Raw genomic sequence first — 14,962 nt, 5'->3', positions numbered from 1 at the left:
CTCCCAGTGCCCTGGGTGTCTCTGTGCCACTGTGCCAGCAGCAGGGCAGTCTCCCAGTGCCCTGGGTGCCTCTGTGCCAGCAGCAGGGCAGTCTCCCAGTGCCCTGGGTGCCACTGTGCCAGCAGCAGGGCAGTCTCCCAGTGCCCTGGGTGTCTCTGTGCCACTGTGCCAGCAGCAGGGCAGTCTCCCAGTGCCCTGGGTGCCTCTGTGCCAGCAGCAGGGCAGTCTCCCAGTGCCCTGGGCACCTCTGTGCCAGCAGCAGGGCAGTCTCCCAGTGCCCTGGGTGCCTCTGTGCCAGCAGCAGGGCAGTCTCCCAGTGCCCTGGGTGCCACTGTGCCAGCAGCAGGGCAGTCTCCCAGTGCCCTGGGTGCCTCTGTGCCAGCAGCAGGGCAGTCTCCCAGTGCCCTGGGTGCCTCTGTGCCAGCAGCAGGGCAGTCTCCCAGTGCCCTGGGTGCCTCTGTGCCAGTCTTGGGCTCTCAAGCATCTCTGGCAGAGTCGTGGGAGCAGGGTGGGACTGGAGAGGTTGGAAGAGATGATCCTTGAGGTCCCTGCCCACCTGGCTCTCTGTGATTACCTTGCAGACAACTGCTGACCTCACACTTTGTCACCTTCCCTTCCAGGATTCATCATCTCCTTCTCTGATGCCTACCAAGAAGGTCTCCTTCCAGCTGTGTTCTGTGTGATCTTACAGAAAGAAGCTAAACCAAGTGTCCAGTTCTGGGGCCCCCAGCACAAGAAGGAGCTGGAGCTGCTGGAGAAGGTCCAGAGGAGGCCACAGGGATGATCAGAGGGCTGCAGAGCCTCTTCTGTGGGGCCAGGCTGGGAGAGTTGAGGATGTTCAGCCTGGAGAAGGCTCCAGGGAGACCTCAGAGCAGCATTCCAGGACCTGAAGGGGCTCCAGGAGAGCTGGGGAGGGACTTTGGAGAAGAGCTGGGAGTGCCAGGAGCAGGGAGAATGGCTTGGAGCTGGCAGAGGGCAGAGGGAGAGTGGAGAGGACGAAGGAATTGTTGGCAGGGAGGCTGGGGAGAGCCTGGCACAGGCTGCCCAGGGAGGCTTTGGCTGCCCCCTGCCTGGAGGGGTTCCAGGCCAGGCTGGAGGAGGCCTGGAGCAGCCTGGGCTGGGGGCAGGGGTCCCTGGGCAGGGCAGGGAGTTGGCACTGGCTGAGCTTTGAGGTCCCTTCCAACCCAACCCAGTCTGTGAGTCTAGGAAGCTGAGCCCCCCTGCAGCTGGCTGTGCCTGAACCCTCTGCCCCTCACTGGCAGCCCCAAGGGGCAGAGCTGCCCCCAGATGCTTTCCTGACATCTCTGCCATGCTCCTTGCTGCACAGTGCTGATGGTGACCGTTCCCAAGCCCCCTGGGCACCACCAGGAAGGCAGCAGTTAAAAATGGCAGGCAGAAGGATTGCTCCACTGCTCCTCAGGATCCAGGGCACTCAGGCAGGCAGTCTGCAGCCTGCAGACCTTTGCTAGCTTGGTCTTGTCTGAGCATGAGAACAGAAACAGAGCCTGGGGGCAGAGAAGAGCTGGAGCTTGGCACAGCAGGCCGACTGGCACCTCCACACCTCTGCAAGGGCACACAGCAGCATGCCCATGCCTGGGAGTGTTCACAGGAGCACTGCATGGTGGGGCTGGAAGGGGCCTCTGGAGCACAGCACTGTGGAGACACCACGTGGACCATTTGGACTGGTCAGGGACTGATCCAGGCTGCAGAGGAACAGAGTGGAGCTCCAGAGCATCTGCAGTGAGCAGTGTGCTGTCTGCTGCAAAGCCATCTCACCCTGAGTGAGAAGGGACAGGGGCTGGTGTGTGATGTCCATGATGCAGCCCCAGGCTCACAAGAGATCTCCCAGTGCCAGCCCCCTGCCAGGGCAGGAGCACAGCACCCAGCCCAGGGGGCACAGGGACACATCCAGGCAGGGCTGCACAGGCTCCAGAGCAGGAGACTCCACAACCTCTCTGGGCAGCCTGCTCCAGGCCTCTGGCAGCCTCCCAGCCAAGAAGTTCTTCCTCCTGCTGAGCTGGAAGCTCCTGGGCTGCACTTTCCAGCCCTTGGCTCTTGTGCTGCCCCAGGGCACAGTGAGCAGAGCCTGGCCCTGGCCCTCCCTTCCTGCCCCCCAGCCCTCAGCTCTTGATGGCCATTGCTCAGCTCCCTCTCAGCCTTCTCCTCTGCAGCCTGCACCCCCCCAGGGCTCTCAGCCTCTCCTGCCCAGGCAGTGCTGCAGTCCCTTCAGCAGCCTTGCAGCCCTGCCTTGGCCTCTCTGCAGCAGCTCCCTGTCCCTCTGGAGCTGGGGAGCCCAGAGCTGGAGGCAGGATTCCAGCTGAGGCCTCCCCAGGGCAGGGCAGAGCAGAGGGGGAGGAGAAGCTGCCTGGCCCTGCTGGCCACACTCTGCTGAGTGCCCCCCAGGACCCCCTTGGCCTTCCTGGCCCCCAGGGCTCATTGCTGTGCCCTGCAGCCCTTGCTGCCCCCCAGCACTCCCAGCTCCTTCTCCTGGGGGCTGCTCTGCAGCAGATCCCCTCCCAGCCTCTGCTGCTGCAGTTTGCTCTTCCTGCCCAGCTGCAGGGCTCTGCTCTCCTCCTGCTTCAGCCTCAGCAGCTTCCTCCCTGCCCAGCTCTCCAGATGGAGACTGAGTTGCTGTTGTTCATGAGAAGAAGAGGTGTTTCATGTGATGAGCCCAGGGAGTGTTTGCTGCTGCTGAGTGCTAGCTTGCTCTGAAGAGCATCAGGATGAAGAAGGATTTGTGTTTGCACTTTGCTGCCTATCCCCTCCAGGCTGTTCCTGGTTAGATGAATAGCTTGATGCAGGAATGGCACAAAGGGATGGAATGCTGTGGGTTTAAGGACTGGGATGTCTTAAACCATGGAGCTGAAAGTCCTTCAAGTACTGGAGAGGTCCAGGGCTGGGCCGGAGATGTCCTCTGCTGTTGTTCCATTCCCAGAAGGCCTGCACTGCCCCTGCAGACAGGAGCAGCACCAGCTGGCTGCCCTCCTCCTTCCCTCAGAATCACAGAATCAGCCAGGTTGGAACAGACCTCAGAGATCATCATGTCCAACCTATGACCTAATACTACATTCTCCCATCCCTGCTCCCTTCTGGGTGCAGGGAGGTTGGAGCCAGGTGGGGGTTGGGCTCTTCTCCCAGGCACCCAGCCCCAGAACAAGAGGACACAGTCTTTGACAGAACAGAATAGAGTAGAACAGAGTAGAGTAGAGCAGAGTAGGGTGGAGTGAGTGGAGTGGAATAGAATAGAATAGAATAGAATAGAATAGAATAGAATAGAATAGAATAGAATAGAATAGAATAGAATAGAATTAACCAGGTTGGAAGAGACCTCAGAGCTCATCCAGCCCAACCTCTCCCCCAGCACCATCTGAGCAACTCAACCATGGCACCAAGGGCCTCAGCCAGGCTCTGCCTAAACACCTCCAGGGCTGGGGACTCCACCACCTCCCTGGGCAGCACATCCCCAGGGCCAATCTCTCTTGCTGGGAAGAACTTTCTCCTCACCTCCAGCCTGAACCTCCCCTGGCACAGCTTGAGACTGTGTCCTCTTGTTCTGGGGCTGCTTGCCTGGGAGCAGAGCCCAACCCCCAGCTGGCTCCAACCTCCCTGCAGGCAGTTGCAGAGAGCAAGAAGGTCTCCCCTGAGCCTCCTCTTCTGCAGGCTCCAACCCCAGCTCCCTCAGCCTCTCCTCCCAGGGCTGTGCCCCAGACCCCTCCCCAGCTTTGTTGCCCTTCTCTGGACACCTTCCAGCAGCTCAACCTCTTTCCTGACCTGAGGAGCCCAGAGCTGGACTCCAGGTGTGGCCTGAGCAGTGCTGAGCACAGGGCAGGATGAGCTCCCTGCTCCTGCTGGCCACACTCTGCCTGCTGCAGGCCAGGCTGCCCTTGGCCTTCTTGGCCCCCTGGGCACACTGCTGGCTCCTGTTCAGCTGCTCTCCACCACTCCCCCCAGGGCCCTTTCTGCTTGGCTGCTCTCCAAGCTGTGCAGGGGGAAGTTTAGGCTTGACCTTAGAAAGAAGTTCTTCACAGAAAGAGAGGAATGGGCTGCCCAGGGAGGGGATGGGGTCGATGTCCCTGGGGGTGTTTAAGACAAGCCTGGATGAGGTGCTTGGTGCCATGGGCTGGTTGATTAGTTAGGGTTGGGTGATGGGTTGGACTGGATGATCTTGGAGGTCTCTTCCAAGCTGGTTGATGAAAGGCTGGAGGTGAGGAGAAAGTTCTTCCCAGAGAGAGTTGTTGGCCCTTGGGATGTGCTGCCCAGGGAGGTGGTGGAGTCCCCATCCCTGGAGGGGTTCAAGAGGGGACTGGATGTGGCCCTTGGTGCCATGGTTTAGTAGCCATGAGGTGTGGGGTGACAGCTTGCACGTGATGATCTTGGAGGTCTTTCCAACCTTATTATGATTCTGTTCTTCTGTGCTTCAGACTGCTGCCTGCTGTCTGTGGGGCCTGGTGCTGCCCCACTTCAGCTGCAGGCTGAGTGCTTGGCTGTGTCCTGGGTAGGGAGGTTAGGGGAGGTTTTGGGGGGCAGCATGTGAGGCCTGGGTTTTGGCCTGGACTGGGGGAAGGTTTGGGGCAGGTGATGGCCTCCTGAGGTTTGGGGGAAGCCCAGGCTGCAGAGGTGTGTGGTGTTCGGTAAGGCTCGGGTGTGGTTAGCTGGCAGCAGTACTCCCAAGTACATGTCCTGTTCCTCCCAGTCCTGTGGGGAGCCTTTCCTTCTGCCCCTCCTGGGGAGGCATCAAAGACGATCTGTCCACTCCCTAAACAAGACAGGACACCTTCCTTCCTTCCTTCCTTCCTTCCTTCCTTCCTGCCTTCCTTCCTTCCTTCCTTCCTTCCTTCCTTCCTTCCTTCCTTCCTTCCTTCCTTCCTTCCTTCCTTCCTTCCTTCCTTCCTGCCTTCCTTCCTTCCTGCCTTCCTTCCTTCCTGCCTGCCTGCCTTCCTTCCTTCCTGCCTTCCTTCCTTCCTGCCTTCCTTCCTTCCTGCCTGCCTTCCTTCCTTCCTGCCTTCCTTCCTTCCTTCCTTCCTTCCTTCCTTCCTTCCTGCCTGCCTTCCTTCCTTCCTTCCTGCCTGCCTTCCTTCCTTCCTGCCTTCCTTCCTTCCTGCCTTCCTTCCTTCCTTCCTGCCTTCCTTCCTTCCTTCCTGCCTGCCTTCCTTCCTTCCTTCCTGCCTTCCTTCCTTCCTGCCTGCCTGCCTTCCTTCCTTCCTGCCTGCCTGCCTTCCTGCCTTCCTTCCTTCCTGCCTGCCTTCCTTCCTGCCTTCCTTCCTTCCTGCCTGCCTTCCTTCCTGCCTGCCTTCCTTCCTTCCTGCCTTCCTTCCTTCCTGCCTTCCTTCCTGCCTTCCTGCCTTCCTTCCTTCCTTCCTTCCTGCCTTCCTTCCTTCCTGCCTTCCTTCCTGCCTTCCTTCCTTCCTTCCTGCCTTCCTTCCTTCCTGCCTTCCTGCCTTCCTTCCTTCCTGCCTTCCTTCCTTCCTGCCTTCCTGCCTTCCTTCCTTCCTGCCTGCCTGCCTGCCTGCCTTCCTTCCTGCCTGCCTTCCTTCCTTCCTGCCTTCCTTCCCTTTCTTTTTTATCTCTTTCTCTTTTTCTCTTTCTCTTTTTATTTCTTTCTTTCTTTTTCTCTTCCTTTTTTCTTTTTCCTTTCTTTCTTTCTTTCACTTCCTTTTTCTTTCTTTTTCTCTTTCTTTCTTTTTTCTCTCTTTCTCTTTTTTTCTTTCTTTCTTCCTTCCTTTCTTTTTTTCTTTCTTTCTTGCTCTTTCTTTTTTCTTTCTTTTTCTTTCTTTTTTTTCTCTTTCTTTCTTTCTCCCTTTCTTTCTCTTTATCTCTTTCTTTCTTTCTTCCTTTCTTTTTTCTTCCTATTTCTTTCTTCCTTCCTTCCTTTTTCTTTTTCTTTCTTCTTTTTCTTTTACTTTCTCCTTTCTCTTTCTTTTACTTTCTCTTTCTCTTTCTCCCTTTCTTTCTCTTTATCTCTTTCTCTTTCTTTCTTTTTTTCTATTCTTTCTTCCTATTTCTTCCTTCCTTCCTTTTTATTTTTCTTTCTCTTTCTTTTTTTCCTTTTGTTTTCTTTTTCCTTTCTCTTCTTCCCTTTCTTTCTTCCTTTTTTCTTTTCTTTCTTCCTATTTCTTTCTTCCTTCCTTTTTCTTTCTTTCATTCTTTCTTTTTCTTTCTTTTTCTTTCTCTTTCTCCCTTTCTCTTTCTTTTTTCTTTTCTTTCTTCCTATTTCTTTCTTTCTTCTTTTTCTCTTCTTTCTCTTTCTTTCTTTCTTCCTTTTTCTTTCTCTTTCTTTCTCTCTTTCTGTCTTTCTTTCTCTCTTTCTTTCTCTCTTTCTTTCTCCCTTTTTTCTTTCTGTTTTGTTTGCTCCCTCCTCTGTCTCTTTAACAAACACTCTCCTCTTGAGACATGACCTCATTTGTGACTCCCTTTCACTCACAGGACTGTTCAGACAAGGACTGCTTCTCCTTCCCAACCTTCCAATCGAGACAAACCATAGCCCAGCTGAGGGCTGAGGGCATCTGGTCCCAGTGACCCCGGGCCCTCCAACACCCCAGGCTGAGCAGAACCCTGGGCAGGGGGAAGGGCATCCCTGGGAGGTCAGGCTGGTCACCAGCCCTGTGGGTGCTTGGAAGGTCCCTCCAGAGGGGACTCTGCCCTGGCCTTCTGCAGGGAACATCTCCAGGTGGTGGTCACGGTGCCACAGGGCCTGCAGGCTGTCACTTGTGGGGTCCCCAGTGACAGCTGTGGGTCATGGGGTAGCCACAGGCACTGCCACATGCAGAGATGAGGAGAGGGATGCCAGGGAGGGGCAGCCCCCAGGCACTGGCACCACAACAGAGCTGGGAGATCACAGGCAGAGGTTTATTGAGGTGTTGGCACAGGCAGCAGCAGCACAGGGTCCCACTGCCAGCAGGCTAGGCTGGCATCTCACCAGGGCAACACCTTCCCTTCCCAGTCCAGGAAGGTGCCAGTGTCCTTCTCGGAGAGGGAGGAGAGCACCTTCAGCATCCCTTGCACGCTGGCATCCACTGTCACAGGAGGCTGTGGGGCAGAGGGGCATGGTCAGCTCATGCCCAGGCCTGGCTCAGGGCTGCCCTGTGGCTAGGGGAAGATGCCAGGCCCAAGCTTGGGGCCCAGTGGGAGCCCAGGAGATGGGGGCACCCGGAACCCAGGAGCAGGCAGGGAGGTCATGGGAAGTAGCACTGAGAACAGCAGCACTGAGGGCACTGCCATGGTGGGGCTCATACCTGGTGCCCAGCAGTGCTCCCCATGTCAGTTTGCACCCAGCCAGGGTGCAGAGCAACGCAGAGGATGCCGTGCTCCCGGTACCCCAGGGACTGGCACTTGGTCAGCATGTTGAGAGCAGCCTGTGGGGACACAGGAGAGGCTGCTGGGGGCAGGGCAAGGCTGGCTGCAGGGGGCCATGCCCAGGTGCCAGAGCAGGGGCAGCAAATCTGTGCTCAGCATGGCCTGGGGGTACCTTGCTGCAGCGGTAGGAGACAATCTGCATCAGATCCCAACCTAAGGGAGCAGAAATGCAGCCACCAGTGCTGGAGATGTTGATGATGGCTGCCTTGCTGCAGCTCAGTGCTGAGCCTGGGCTCCCCTGGGCAGCCTTCTTCAGCAAGGGCAGGAATGCCTGGGGGGAGAGAAGGGGAGAGATGAAGGCAAAAAGCAGCCCCACAGGCTTCTGAGATCCAGGCAGCAGCTCCACAACCTGAGGCAGAGGCAGGACCCTCTCCCACCTGTACTTTATGCTCCACTGGGACAGCCCAGCTTGGGTGAGGCTCTCACCTGGCCCATCAGCAGGGGCCCAATGGTGTTGGTGGTGTAGATCTCTGTCATGTTCTCCAGGGTCTCATCATCAAGATTAGCATTCCTGACAATCCCAGCATTGTTGATGAGCAGGGTCAGCCCCGAGCCCCCCAGCTGCTTCTCGACTGTGGCTGCAGCTGCCTTGATGCTGGCAGGGTTGGAGACATCTGCAGAGCCAACACAGGGCAGGTCAGAGCCCACAGCCCCCTGCTGCCATGGGGTCCTCTGTGATCCCTTGGGGATGTTCCCTTGGGGCTGGCCAGGGGCAGGAGGGATGGCAGTGCCTGGTGTCTGCAGGCTTCTGCCCCTAGGCAAGGCTCCCTCCTGGGCACGGGGCAGGGGAACCAGGTCGAGGGACCCTCACCGTGGGGCACCTACCGAGAGGGATGATGACCAGGTTGGGGTGCTTGGAGGCCAGGTTCTGTAGCTCCTGCAGAGAAGGAAGGCAGCAGGAGCTGTGCAGAGGCTCAGCCTTTCCCAGGCACAGTTGGTGTTGCCCTGGCTCCATCCCAGCCCTGCCTCACACCGGGACCGGGCTCCATGCCTCCAGCACACGGCAGTGTCCCTTCCTCACAGCCCCTGCCCGGCTGGTCCCACAGCCAGCCCAGCCCAGTGCCCTGTGCCACGGGTGCCCAGCTGCACCCCCAGCCCTTTGCCGGCCCCCTCCCTGCTGCAGCTGCTGCCCTGTCCCCCAGCTGCCATCCCCAGCCCTGCCCAGTGGGTCCCAGCCCAGCCTCACCTGTGCTCGCTGCCCCTTGGGGTCCCTGCACCCCGCAAAGACCCACTCGGGTGGGGTTGGCATCCCCAGGAAGCGCTGGACGAGCCCCAGGCCGATGCCCCGGTTGGCGCCGGTCACCAGCAGGGAGCAGCCCCCGAGCCCTGCCATGCTGCCGCGGCTCCGCTGCCCCGTGCCCCGCAGGTGCCTGCTGCTCCTGGGCCGGCTACCTTTCCCCACAAGGGCTTGCATCAGCCCCTGGCCGTGGGGAACTGCCTGCCCCAGTCTCCTGGCCGTGCTCCATGCCCATGATCCACCCCCTCGTCTGGCAGCCAGGAGCCGGGCGGCAGGAGCCAAGCCCGGGCAGGGGAGGTCCCGGGCAGGGGAGGTCCCGGGCTGGGCAGGTCCCGGGCAGGGGAGGTCCCGGGCTGGGGAGGTCCCGGGGCAGGGGAGGTCCCGGGCTGGGCAGGTCCCGGGCTGGGGAGGTCCCGGGCTGGGCAGGTCCCGGGCTGGGGAGGTCCCGGGCTGGGCAGGTCCCGGGCTGGGCAGGTCCCGGGCAGGGGAGGTCCCGGGCAGGGGAGGTCCCGGGCTGGGCAGGTCCCGGGCTGGGCAGGTCCCGGGCAGGGGAGGTCCCGGGCAGGGGAGGTCCCGGGCTGGGCAGGTCCCGGGCTGGGCAGGTCCCGGGCTGGGCAGGTCCCGGGCTGGGGAGGTCCCGGGCAGGGGAGGTCCCGGGCAGGGGAGGTACCGGGCTGGGCAGGTCCCGGGCTGGGGAGGTCCCGGGCTGGGCAGGTCCCGGGCTGGGGAGGTCCCGGGCAGGGGAGGTACCGGGCTGGGCAGGTCCCGGGCTGGGCAGGTCCCGGGCAGGGGAGGTACCGGGCTGGGCAGGTCCCGGGCTGGGCAGGTCCCGGGCTGGGCAGGTCCCGGGCTGGGGAGGTCCCGGGCTGGGCAGGTCCCGGGCTGGGCAGGTCCCGGGCTGGGGAGGTCCCGGGCTGGGGAGGTACCGGGCAGGGGAGGTACCGGGCAGGGGAGGTACCGGGCTGGGCACGTCCCGGGCAGGGGAGGTACCGGGCTGGGCACGTCCCGGGCAGGGGAGGTACCGGGCTGGGCAGGTCCCGGGCTGGGGAGGTACCGGGCAGGGGAGGTACCGGGCAGGGGAGGTACCGGGCTGGGCACGTCCCGGGCAGGGGAGGTACCGGGCAGGGGAGGTACCGGGCAGGGGAGGTACCGGGCTGGGCAGGTCCCGGGCTGGGGAGGTACCGGGCAGGGGAGGTACCGGGCAGGGGAGGTACCGGGCTGGGCACGTCCCGGGCAGGGGAGGTACCGGGCTGGGCACGTCCCGGGCTGGGGAGGTACCGGGCAGGGGAGGTCCCGGGCTGGGCAGGTCCCGGGCAGGGGAGGTCCCGGGCAGGGGAGGTCCCGGGCAGGGGAGGTACCGGGCTGGGCAGGTCCCGGGCTGGGCAGGTCCCGGGCAGGGGAGGTCCCGGGCTGGGCAGGTCCCGGGCTGGGGAGGTACCGGGCTGGGCAGGTCCCGGGCTGGGCACGTCCCGGGCTGGGCAGGTCCCGGGCTGGGCAGGTCCCGGGCTGGGCACGTCCCGGGCTGGGCAGGTCCCGGGCAGGGGAGGTCCCGGGCAGGGGAGGTCCCGGGCAGGGGAGGTACCGGGCTGGGGAGGTCCCGGGCTGGGCACGTCCCGGGCAGGGGAGGTACCGGGCTGGGCAGGTCCCGGGCTGGGGAGGTACCGGGCTGGGCACGTCCCGGGCTGGGCAGGTCCCGGGCTGGGCACGTCCCGGGCAGGGCGCCTGGGGAGCTGCTCCCGCGTCGGTCCCCGCCCCGCAGCCGCTGGCTCCCCGGGGCCGGGCTGCCCGCTCCTAGCGGCGGTACCCTCCCCCCTGGCACGCCAGGCTCTGTCTCTCCCCTCTGCCAAGGTCAGGCAGGCAGGGATGGACTCCCCGAGCGCTGTTTGCCGGCCTTAAGTTTTGCAAGGTCACAGCCAGGGTCAGGGCTGAGCAGCTGAGTGTCCCTTGGCCACCACAGCAGCCTGAGAAACATGGAAGCCCTCCAGCATCTCTTGGAAAGCCTCCAGAGCAGCCTGGAGCAAGCTCTTCCTCAGGGGCTGCTCCAACTCCAGCTGTAGGCTTTCAGTTGTAGGAATAAAGCCCAGGCCTGCCCCTGGGCTGTGCCTGTGGGGTGCTCAGAACAGGGCCTGTGCCCAGACACCCCCAGCACAGCGGCACGGAGCCACAGAACGCTCCAGGCTGGAAGGGAGCTCCAGAGCTCAGCCAGTCCCAGCCCCCTGCCAGTCCCGGTGCAGACCCCAGGGGGACACCACTGCCACTGCTCTGCAGCTGCACTTGGGGCCACTGAGCACCCCCTCTGGATGTGACCCCCCAGCCACTTCCTTACCCCCCGAACATCCACCCAGCAAACCTCCATCTCTCCACCTTGGCCAGCAGGATGCTGTGGGGACAGTGTCAGAGGCCTTGCAGCAGTGCAGACAGATCCCAACCAGAGCTCATCCCTTACCCTCTGGCAGTCTCCTCCTCAGAGTCATTAGGTTGGGCAGGCAGGGCCTGCCCCTAGCAAAGCCCTGCTGGCTGTCCTGAATCACCTCCCTGTCCCCCATGGGCCTCAGCTTGGCAGCTAGGAGGGTCTGCTCCATGAGCTTCCCAGGCAGGAGGTGAGGCTGAGAGGTTGCTACTTCCCAGGCTCCTCCTTGGTACCTTTCTAACAGTCCCCAGGGACTGCACCTGGCTGCCAGAGCTGTTCAGAGAGCCCCAGAGCTGGGAGGGAGCTGCAGGCTCAGCCAGCTCCCAGCCCCTGCCCTGGGCAGGGACACCTCAGCCCACAGCAGGCTGCTCACAGCCACCTCCAGCCTGGCTGCAAACACCTCCAGGGCTGAGCAGGAGGCTTCCACCACCTCCCTGGGCAGCCTGGGCCAGGCTCTCACCACCCTCCTGCCCAACAACTTCTTCTCCACAGCCAATCTCCAGCTCCCCACTTCTCCTTTTGCTCCATCCCCCCCAGTCCTGGCCCTCCCTCACCCCCTCCAAAGTCCCTCCCCAGCTTTCCTGCAGCCCCCTGCAGCTCCTGGAAGGCCACCAGAAGGTCTCCCTGGAGCCTTCTCCTCTGCAGCCTGCACAACCCCAACCCTCTCAGGCTGTGCTCAGAGCAGCTCCAGCCCTCTGCTCCCCCTCCTGGCCCTGCTCTGGACACCTTCCAGCAGGTCTCCTGGAGAGTGGGCTGGCAACTCCCTCAGCTCATTCCCTCAGGACTCTGGGCTGCATCTCCTCAGGTCCCATGGGCCTGTGTACAGGTTCCTCAGCTGATCACACACCCTGCCTGGGCTTACAGTGGGAGGAACTGTGTCCATGATGGACTCATCCACCCCAGGATGGTCCAGGCAGTCCCTGGTTCCTTTCTTCAGCGCTGAGGCACCAGACCCAACCCCCCCAGACTCAACTCCCAGCTGCTACACAAAGAGAACAGCTCTGGTGGATAAGGAGCTTTGAGATGGACCTGGAGGTCCCTAAGGAGCTCCTGCTGTGACTCGTGGCAATGGGGAAGCACCACCTGTGTGTCTCTGTGTGCTGGGGATACCCTGTGGGCAGGATCTGGCCAGGGGCTACTCTGCTGTGGCCAAGCTGTGCAGGGGTGGTTGGGGAGCTGGCAGCCAGCAGGCAGCTGAGTGCTGAGCTGCAGCCAGAGCAGGGAGAGCAGCAGCACAGGGAGGGGATTCTGCCCTCTGCTCTGCTCTGCTCAGCCCCCACCTGCAGCACTGCCTCCAGCTCTGGGGCCCCCAGCACCAGAAGGACCTGGAGCTGCTGGAGAGGCTCCAGAGGAGGCCACAGAGATGATCAGAGGGCTGCAGAGCCTCCCCTGTGGGGGGCAGGCTGGGGATGGGGAAAGGCAAAGGGGATGGGGATTCAGATGGAGATGGAAATGAGTCTGGGAACCTGGTGTGGAGATTGCAGATGGGGTTGGGGACATGTATGAGGCTGGGATTGGGGATGGGAATGGGGATGCAGATGGAGCTGGGCATGGGAATGACGATGCAGATGGAGCTGAGGATGGGAATGAGGATGCAGATGGGGCTGGGGATGGGAATGAGGATGCAGATGGGGCTGGGGATGGGAATGAGGATGCAGATAGGGTTGGGGATGAGGATGCAGATAGGGTTGGGCATGGGAATGGGGATGCAGATGGAGCTGAGGATGGGAATGAGGATGCAGATAGGGTTGGGGATGAGGATGCAGATGGAGTTGGGCATGGGAATGGGGAGGCAGATGGAGCTGAGGATGGAAATGAGGATGCAGATAGGGTTGGGCATGGGAATGGGGATGCAGATGGAGCTGAGAACGGGAATGAGGATGCAGATAGGGTTGGGGATGAGGATGCAGATGGAGTTGGGCATGGGAATGGGGATGCAGATGGAGCTGAGGATGGGAATGAGGATGCAGATGGGACTGGGGATGAGGATGCAGATGGGGTTGGGGATGGGCATGAAGATGGGGTTGGGAATGGGAACAAAGATGCAGATGGGGATGGGAATGAGGATGCAGATGGGGCTGGGAATGAGGATGCAGATGGGGTTGGGAATGAGGATGCAGACGGGGCTGGGGCTGGGCATGAGGGTGCAGACGGGGCTGGGGATGGGCATGAGGGTGCAGACGGGGCTGGGGATGGGCATGAGGGTGCAGACGGGGCTGGGGCTGGGCATGAGGGTGCAGACGGGGCTGGGGATGGGCATGAGGGTGCAGACGGGGCTGGGGATGGGCATGAGGGTGCAGACGGGGCTGGGGATGCAAATGGAGGTAGGCTGAGGGTGTGGGACAGAGCTGGGCTGTTGGTGCGGCTGCGGAAGGCGCTGGGTTGGACACGGGGGCTGCCCAGGGCAGCGGTGCGGTCGCCACGCCGGGAGCGGTTTCAGAGCCCTGGAGCCGCGGGGCGGTGGTGCCGCGGGGCAGCGCCGGGCTCGGGCTCGGACGCCCCCAGCCCCTGACGGCCTCCCGGGCCGCCGGGCCCCGCCCCGGAAGTCAGCCTGCGGCCGCTTCCGCTTCCGGTCCCGCCCCTTCCCCGCCGTTCCCGCCGCGCTGGCCGGGCCCATGGCGGCCGCGGCCGCTGCCTGCCTGGGCGGAGCGGGCGGGGAGCAGCGGGGCCGGCTGCAGCCCTCGGGACCCAGGTGAGTGAGCCGAGGAGCGGGGGCGCCGGCCCCGAGGGCCCCTGCGGCCCGGCCCCCGCCCGGGGCCGGGGCTCCCCGCGGGGCTGCCGGCGCCTTCGGGGCGGGCTGCAGCCGTGCCCCGGCGCGCCGCAGCGTAGCTCTGCCCTGTGCCCGCGGGGCGCCGGTGGCTGCCCTCGTGCTCCGCAGGCCGGTGTACGAGAGCAGGAACATGACCTCCAGGAAGATCTACGTGCTGCAGCCCTGGATCACCAACCTGCTGCTCACCTTCGAGCAGCCGGGAGCCTGCCAGAACCTGCTGGCCGGGCAGATCCTGCAGGTGGGTGCCGAGGGGCCCCGCGCCCAGCCGCTCCGGAGCCCTGCCGCTGCTCGGCGCCTGGCTGACTCTCGCTCCCCCGCGGCCCTGCTGCTGTGCGGAAGGGAAGGAGTTCTGCTTAGCCCCTTCCTGCTGCCCCTGGCTGCTGTTTGTGTTCCGCCCTGCGCCCCCCCGGCCCCCCGCCCTGCGCCCCCCCGGCCCCCCGCCCTGCGCCCCCCCGGCCCCCCGCCCTGCGCCCCCCCAGCCTCCCCGCCCTGCACCCCCCCAGCCCCCTGCTCTGCACCCCCCCAGCCTCCCTGCCCTGCGCCCCCCCAGCCTCCCTGCCCTGCGCCCCCCCAGCCTCCCTGCCCTGCGCCCCCCCAGCCTCCCTGCCCTGCACCCCCCCAGCCTCCCCGCCCTGCACCCCCCCCGCCCCCTGCTCTGCACCCCCCCAGCCCCCCGCCCTGCGCCCCCCCAGCCCCCCGCCCTGCGCCCCCCCGGCCTCTCTGCCCTGCGCCCCCCCAGCCTCCCTGCCCTGCGCCCCCCCAGCCTCCCGCCCTGCGCCCCCCGGCCTCCCTGTCCTGCGCCCCCCCGGCCTCCCTGCCCTGCACCCCCCCAGCCCCCCCGCCCCGCGCCCCCCCGGCCCCCCCGCCCTGCGCCCCCCCGGCCCCCCCGCCCTGCGCCCCCCCGGCCTCCCCTCCCTGCACCCCCCCAGTCCCCTGCTCTGCGCCCCCCCGGCCTCCCTGCTGTGCACCCCCCTGGCCTCCCCTCCCTGCACCCCCCCAGCCCCCTGCTCTGCACCCCCCCAGCCCCCTGCTCTGCACCCCCCTCCCCCCACCCTTGCTCTTCTCCAAGCTGTTTGGTTCCCCAGGGTCCTCTCCTTCTCCCACCCCAGAGGATGGCTGGTGCTGAGCAGGCCCTGCTGAGGTGCCTGGAGCTTCCCCCATGCACAGCCTTGGTGGCACCACCAGCTGGCAC

The 14,962-nt window shown here is 63.4% G+C and overlaps 1 protein-coding gene across 1 annotated transcript; it reads right to left on the bottom strand.

The window, feature by feature from the left end:
- Positions 1-6,814: 6,814 nt before the first annotated feature.
- Positions 6,815-8,686, bottom strand: LOC104303041 (C-factor-like). Its single transcript, XM_054170219.1, has 6 exons — positions 8,540-8,686; positions 8,179-8,230; positions 7,780-7,967; positions 7,466-7,624; positions 7,233-7,352; positions 6,815-7,026 (listed from the first exon to the last, which is right to left on the bottom strand). Exons 1-6 carry the CDS (start codon positions 8,684-8,686, stop codon positions 6,913-6,915), a joined length of 780 nt encoding a protein of 259 aa, XP_054026194.1. The 3' UTR covers positions 6,815-6,912.
- Between the last annotated feature and the right edge of the window lie 6,276 nt (positions 8,687-14,962).

This window comes from Dryobates pubescens, chromosome 19 (assembly GCF_014839835.1).
Source record: "Dryobates pubescens isolate bDryPub1 chromosome 19, bDryPub1.pri, whole genome shotgun sequence".
In the NCBI taxonomy this organism is placed as follows: Eukaryota; Metazoa; Chordata; class Aves; order Piciformes; family Picidae; genus Dryobates; species Dryobates pubescens.
This window is presented reverse-complemented; position numbering and strand designations above follow the sequence as displayed.

Coding starts and splice junctions, on each gene's coding strand:
- LOC104303041 (XM_054170219.1), bottom strand. CDS start 8,686: ATGGCAGGGCTCGGGGGCTGCTCCCTGCTGGTGACCGGCGCCAACCGG. Junction 8,231..8,539: donor CCAAGGGGCAGCGAGCACAG/GTGAGGCTGGGC, acceptor CCTTCTCTGCAG/GAGCTACAGAACCTGGCCTC. Junction 7,625..7,779: donor GGCCCCTGCTGATGGGCCAG/GTGAGAGCCTCA, acceptor CTCTCCCCCCAG/GCATTCCTGCCCTTGCTGAA.